The sequence below is a fragment of the Aegilops tauschii genome, chromosome 7, assembly GCF_002575655.3.
Source record: "Aegilops tauschii subsp. strangulata cultivar AL8/78 chromosome 7, Aet v6.0, whole genome shotgun sequence".
Classification (NCBI taxonomy): Eukaryota; Viridiplantae; Streptophyta; class Magnoliopsida; order Poales; family Poaceae; genus Aegilops; species Aegilops tauschii.
This window is the reverse complement of record NC_053041.3, coordinates 246,699,066-246,706,323: the sequence shown is the minus strand read 5'-3', so window position 1 is coordinate 246,706,323 and position 7,258 is coordinate 246,699,066. Positions and strand designations below refer to the sequence as shown.

General features: G+C 53.1%; 1 protein-coding gene across 1 annotated transcript; it reads right to left on the bottom strand.

The window, feature by feature from the left end:
- Nucleotides 1-1,814: 1,814 nt before the first annotated feature.
- Nucleotides 1,815-7,021, bottom strand: LOC109766680 (uncharacterized). The gene is made up of 3 exons (XM_020325457.1): nt 6,425-7,021; nt 2,349-2,463; nt 1,815-1,873 (listed from the first exon to the last, which is right to left on the bottom strand). Exons 1-3 carry the CDS (start codon nt 7,019-7,021, stop codon nt 1,815-1,817), a joined length of 771 nt encoding a protein of 256 aa, XP_020181046.1.
- Between the last annotated feature and the right edge of the window lie 237 nt (nt 7,022-7,258).

Sequence of the window (7,258 nt, the reverse complement as noted above, 5' to 3'; positions counted from 1 at the left end):
CACGGAACGCTCCCTCCGTACCGAGGAGCATACCACGGCCATCGCAGCCGAAGTACAAAGCGGCCCCGTCAAGCCGCATATCTCATCGGCCATTAAGCCACCGGCCTCTATTACACAGGACTGGTCAATTTTAGAGCTAGATTAGCAATTCCGTCTCCGTCCTTTGCCGCATATACCCGCGAAGTTCGTATCCCGCATGCATAATTATGCACTTAAAATACCTTGGTCATCAACAGAGGCAAAATACGGACAGGCCTACAGTACGGTTCGCCCTCCTACAGCCTTCTTCTCTTTTCTAACAATATCTTATATTTTGCCACAGGTGAATCAAAACCGGTTCATCCTACGGACCTGCAAGGACTCTTTCTGAGCCCGGTTTCGTACAAATAACCAAAGATTACTCCTTTTAAGGAATCCTTTTCGCTGAGGCAAAGGCAGCACAGACGTGCGACAGGAGGTCCAAAAGATTTTCTGTAGACCAACACTCTATTTAAAACCTGTATAGAGCCTTTTTCCTTAGCCTTCGACCCCTGGCATGTAAAATGGCCTAGGTAGTGGTGTTATAATCTATAAGATTGTGTTTCGACGTATCAATCAGGTTCCCGTGAACATAATCCGTCTTCAGCATTTGCTTCTCCTCATAGAACTGTATTTTGCTTCTTCGGTTGTCTCACCCACACACCTCGGCACAAATCGCCAGGGGCTCGATATGACAACATATGGGTTGCCGAAAAGTCCGAACAGCTCTACAGCATACTTCGACGTCACGAGTTTGACATTATATGCATCAGCTCCGAATCATGTCTTTGGTCAATAGTTGGGTTGCCCGGCTCCTGTGCTTACTACCTTACGTTTCGTCTTATTGGCTAGGGTAGTAAAGGGAGAACTACTGCGATTGTGTTTCCGGTTCACCTGGTTAAACACCTCAGTAGAGAAAGCCGAAAAATTACTGTCATGATGTGGCGAGAGCTGGTCAACCACTCGGTGACTTATCAGAATCTTTTGCGATTTCTTCCATACTACACGAAGGACCATTTTCTGGTCACCTATGTAATGCAACCGTATTCGGATAACTGCGTACATACCAGGGGCTACATCTTAGACCCACCATCAAACTCCTATGGCTAAGTGAAAGTGTTAAAGCCCTATAGTCGGATTGCCTAGTTCGCCGCACTGACACCTCTGTTATGGACCAAGACGTTGGGTCAAGAGTGATCAGGTGCTATTCCGAACACCCCTGTATTATATGCGAGGGGGCTGAAGCGGACGACTGGCAAACTTTCAGATTATAAAAAACGGCCGCACAGGAGGAAATAACTTTCAGGCAAAGGTATGAATATAACACAGCCTTAATGTATCATAATATTGTTCTCACAATTCCGGCGCATTTGTTCGAACATAATATCCTTCGAGCACTGACCCTCTATCAAGCGGGTGCCCTCTAGGACGTCCTCCAAATAATGCTCCGGCGTGTGATGGTCCTTGCCTCCGGGCGGGCCCTTAGCTGCAACATCGGTGGCCTTCATCTCTGCCCAGTACATCTTGACGCGGGCGAAGGCCATCCGGGCACCTTCTATGCACGCCGACCGCTTAACGGCGTCGATACGCGGCACTGCATCGACAAGTCGCTGCACCAAACCAAAATAGTTGTTCGGAATGGGTTCAGCAGGCCATAGCCGGACCACGATGTCCTTCATGGCAGCTCCGGACATCTTGTGGAGCTCGGCCCACTGGACCATCTGTTTGTTCAGCAACGCCGGACGCCGTGGCACGTTGAATTGTGACCAGAAAAGCTTCTCCGCAGCACGTCCTTCCTATGCTTGGAAGAACCGCGCCGCATCGGAGACACTCTTCGGCAGGTCCAAGAACGCGTCTGGAGAACTCCACAATTGATTAAGCAGAGCATACTTCGGGTCGCCGAACTTAGTCTGTAAAAGAAAGGGCTTACCACCCGTTATCTCCCCAGCTTGCCGGATCTCCTCCCGAGCCGCTCTAGACTTGGACCGTGCTTCTCTCGCCTCTTGTAAGGCCTTGTCGAGTTCGGCTGCCTTGGCTTTGTTATCCTCCTCGAGTGATTTGCATTTGCCAGTGGCATCCTTTAACTCTCGCTCTATGGTAGATATTCTTTCCTCGCACTGACGCCGAGTGGCCTGTTCGGCCTTTAAATCAGCAGCGCCTTCTTGGCAGCCACATTGCTCACTCTGGCCTGCTCCTTGGCCCGGGCAAGCTCGGCCCGAAGGGTCTCAACCGCGGCAGCACCATCTACAGTTATGCATGTCACAGTGTATAATTTGCATCTTCGTGCTCATACTATTATACATGCATAAGCGGGCTGTCCCAAAACATACCTTGTGCCTCGTTGAGCCGCCTGTTAATAAGAGTAATGTCCTCATCAGCTAACTCAAGTTTATGCTTTAGATCTGCAACTTCCGCAGCTTGGGTGGTCGCCATTGACATAATAGCCTGTTTTCAAATTAATTATATTACTTCCTGAGCATATCTTTTTGATCCTCTGATCACCACCCGATGGAAATCGACCAGAGTCTCAGTGGCTACTATCTATACACAGGCGCATTTTGCATGTAAAGAGCGGTTGAAGATATTACATTGCATACCTCGAAGCCTCTCAGCAGGCTCGTGAAGGTTTCATTCAATCCGCTTCTCGCGGACAGAATCCTCTCAACTACTGTACCCATTAAGGTACGATGTTCCTCTGAGATGGACGCACTTTTCAATGTGCCCATCAGTGTATCCGGCACCTCCGGATTCCTAGAGGCTGCTGCGGGAGTACGGACTCCCTTCAAAGGGGTACGCTTACTCGACCCTAGAGTCGTCTTCGGCTGTAAACCTGATAGTTCAGGGCCCTCGTTGTTGGTCCCCGTGGGGGCTGCCTCCCGGGGACCCTTGACAGTCGAAGTATCACCTTCGGGCGCTGTCTTCATTGTCCCCTACGCCGCGGGATGGTCAGGGAGATCCGCCGGGACGACACCTCGAAGTCGTCCGCCCTTAGGGGCGAGGAAGCTTGTGGAGGCGTCTCGCTTTCCATCATCTCCGGAGGCAAGTCCCCCAATGAGGAGGACTGTTGAGGTAGATAGCAGGCCGGACTGCAAACATATAGTTTAAATGTTACCCTGGCAAACCGAAAAGAACGGGACATGTCTAGAGCATCCTTGTTCACTTACGATTCGGCAAAGGGCTTGTCCCTAGAGAGGAGCTCTGCGTCAACATCGGCTTCTGAACCCGAACCATCTGACAGGGACATCTTCCCTCTCTTGGGTGCCTCCACCTCCAAGTCTTCGGAGGCAGTCCTTTTCTTCCCGTGGGGAGAAGGGATATCACCTTCACCTTCCCCTTCGTCTTCATCTTTAGAAGAGGGAAGTTCAGTCTCCCCGGACGTAGCGTCTAGTATACCTTTAGAGCGGAGGCCACCATCAGCCCTTTTGCTCTTCTTCTTGTCCTCCTTCGCCGGCATTTGATACGGCCCCGGGGCCAGCATCCTCATTAACATAGGATCAGCTAATTCTTCGAGAAGTGGAGCCGAACACCTAATTTATTCCGCCTTCTTTATCCAGCCCTGGTCGAAGATAGGTTTCTCAGTACATCGCTATGGGATAATCAACTGAGTTGCATTCAGAAGTTGGGTGCTTACCGAGGTATCCGGATGGTTGCGGTCGAGGCCGATGTCCTCGGATGTGTCCGGCCACTTCTTTCGAGTGTTGAAGAATAGTTTCCACATCCCTCTGCGCGTTGTGCCAAAGAATTGCTGAAGGGTCCGCGGTCCTTCCGGATTGAACTCCCACATGTGGAGAGGCCGTCGCTGGCACGGGAGGATCCGGCGGACTAGCATCACCTGGATCACGTTAATGAGGTCGGTGTCCTTATCGAGGATGCTCTGGATACGACTTTGCAGCGTCTACACTTCGTCAGTTGATCCCCAGTCTAGCCTTTTATTAATCCATGATGTGAGTCGCAATGGAGGGCCAGATCGGAACGTAGGTGTGGCCGCCCATTTCGTACCGCGGGGTTCGGTGATATAGAACCACTCGCGCTGCCATAAGTTGGAGGTTTCCGTGAAGGTGCCTTTTGGCCAGATAGTACTGGCGAGCTTGCTCACCATAGCACCGCCGCACTCTGCCTGCTCCTCGTCGACTATCTTTGGCTTCACATTGAAGGTCTTGAGCCATAGGCCGAAGTGTGGAGGGATGCGGAGAAAAGCCTCACACATGACGATAAACGTCGAGATGTGAAGAAAGGAGTCCGGAGCTAGATCATGAAAATCTAGCCCATAATAGAACATAAGGCCACGAACGAAGGGGTGGAGAGTGAGCCCTAGCCCGTGGAGGAAGTGAGAGATGAATAGAACCCTCTCGCCAGATTTTGGTGTGGGGATAACCTGCCCCTTGGCAGGGAGCCTGTGGGGGATTTCCGCAGTCAGGTACATCGCCTCCCGGAGCTTCACGATATCTTCCTCGGTGACCGAGGAGACCGTGCACCTGCCTTGGGAGCTGGATCCGGACATAACTAGAAGGCTTGGTAACAATGGAAGAAATCGAGACCTGGGCGCTGGAGCTTGAGGCTAGAAAGGCTGAGGAAGAGGTAGGCATGGGGGAGAAAGACGGGTCTATACCCCTTTATAAAGGCGACGAATATCGAACGCCTCCTCACGGACCTTAAAGCTTGCCTATTCCCAAGGGGTCATGCAAACAACACGGTTGGATTACCCACGCCCATATTTATAAGAATCCCGTGATAAGGGGGAACGATCTCTTCTTTGACAAGATGTGCCAATAAAGACCGCGTCTCGTAACGTGGAGCGAGAGGCTGAAAGATGGTTCGAAATAATAACCAGGCAAGGGATGTAACGTCTCGCCACAAAAGTTGTCAGTAGATGGGACTTGTTAAATATTATACCCTATTGTGGTTGTGTATGGTGTCTGTTTCGCAGAGCCGGACACGTTTTCTGTGTTCGAGGACTACTTTGAAGTATCCGGAGGAGGAACCCGCCTTGCAATGTCCAAGACAATCTGCGCGCCGGACACATCGTCATTGAAGCCTGGTTCAGGGGCTACTGAGGGAGTCCTAGATTAAGGGGTTCTCGGGCTTCCGGGCTATGTGATGTGGGCCGGACTAATGGGCCATGAAGATACAAAGACAGAAGAATGTCCAAGACAATCTGCACGCCGGACACATCGTCATTGAAGCCTAGTTCAGGGGCTACTGAGGGAGTCCTAGATTAAGGGGTTCTCGGGCTTCCGGGCTATGTGATGTGGGCCGGACTAATGGGCCATGAAGATACAAAGACAGAAGACTTCTTCCCGTGTCTGGATGGGACTCTCATTTACGTGGAAGGCAAGCTTGGCGTTCGGATGTGAAGATTCCTTCCTATGTAAACCGACTCTATACAACCCTAGGTCCCTCCGGTGTCTATATAAACCGGAGGGTTTTGTCCGTAGAGGCAATCATAATCATACAGGCTAGACATCTAGGGTTTAGCCATTACGATCTCGAGGTAGATCAACTCTTGTAAACCCCATATCCATCCAAGATAATCAAGCAGGAAGTAGGGTATTACCTCCATCGATAGGGCCCAAACTTGGGTAAACATCGTGTCCCTGTCTCCTGTTACCTTCGATCCTCGACGCACGGTTTGGGACCCCCTACCCGAGATCCGCCAGTTCTGACACCGACACCCACCTCGCGAGGCTGGCCCCTCGCGAGGATCTTGAGTGGTTGTTGATGAAGATGGGCCGTAACAGGCAACTGGTGGAGCCACGCCCTGGGCCGCAGGCAGGAAAGTCTGGGGACCCTCGTTCCCAGAACGCCGAAAGGAGCGATGCCTGACCTCGTGAGGGAGAACCGCTTCGGCTCCGTAGATGAGGAAGAACGGGGTCTCGCCTGTCGGCTTGGTGGCGGTGGTGCGGATGGACCACGGCACGGACTGGAGCTCGTCGTGCCAGCCCCTGCCGCAGGCCTCGAGTTTCTTCCTGAAGGTCCTTGTCTTGAGGCCTCTCAAGACCTCCGTGTTGGCGCGCTCAGCTTGGCCATTGCTTCTGGGGTGTGCCACTGAGGCGTAGCATATCTGCGTTCCAAGATTAGCACAATATGTTTTGAATAGATTGCTAGTGAACTGTGAGCCGTTCTCGGTGATGATGTGATTAGGGACTCCGAAACGGCTCACTAGGCCCTTGATGAACTTGACTGTGGAGTCGGCTGGGATGGTGCGGATGGCTTCCACCTCCGCCCACTTGGTGAACTTGTCGATGGCGACGTAGAGGTAGCGGTAGCCCCTGGGCGCTCGAGGGAATGGACCCAGGATATCCAGCCCCCAGACCACAAACGGCCACAAGAGTGGGATAGTCTGGAGACCCTGAGCCGGCTGGTGGATTTGCTTGGCATGGAACTGGCAGGCCTCGCAGGATCTCACCAGCTCGGTCGCGTCGTTGAGTTCTGTGGGCCAGTGGAATCCGCTGCGGAACGCCTTGCCCACCAGGGTGCGTGACGACGAGTGATGCCTGCAATCTCCGCCGTGTATGTCAGCTAGCAGTTCACATCCCTGCCCCCTGGAGATGCATCGCAAGGAAACATCATTCGGTCGTTTTTGGTATAGCTCACCGTCCCGGATGCAGTAGGCTGTAGCTCGCTGTGCCACGCGTTCCACATCCTCCTCCTTCTCCGGCAGGGTCCCTTGCAGCAGGTACGCCTTGAATTCTTTGGTCCAACCCCCCTCCTGAGGTTCGAGCGCGAGGAGCAGCCGCGCTCCTGAGGTCGGGCCGCAGGCGGGGGCTCCTGAGGTCGATGGCGGGGGAAGTTCCTCCTGAGGCGGTGCCGACTCTACAATCGGAGGGGCCGCTGAAGGCTTGAAGAGCAGCACCTCGAAGACGCCGGGCTCCTGTGGCTGGCGGCTAGATGCCCTCTTGGCGATATCGCCTGCTTCCTTGTTTGTGCCGCAGGGCACATGCTGCAGTTCCAGGCTCGAGAATTGCTTCTCCCTTTTGCGTACCTCCGTGAGGTATGCCTCCATGTGCTCGTCCTTCGGCTCATACACCTTGTAGTAGAAGTTGACGAGGAGTTGTGAGTTGCCCTTGATGGTGAGGCGCTTCACCCCCAGGGCTGCTGCAGCCTTGAGGCCGATGATCAACCCTTCATATTCCGCGATGTTGTTGGAGACCTTCTCGCCCCGCTAGAAGCAGAGCTGCACGGCGTAGTAGAGCTTGTCCTGGGTGGGCGAGATGACCACGGCGCCAGCCCCCGCGCCCTG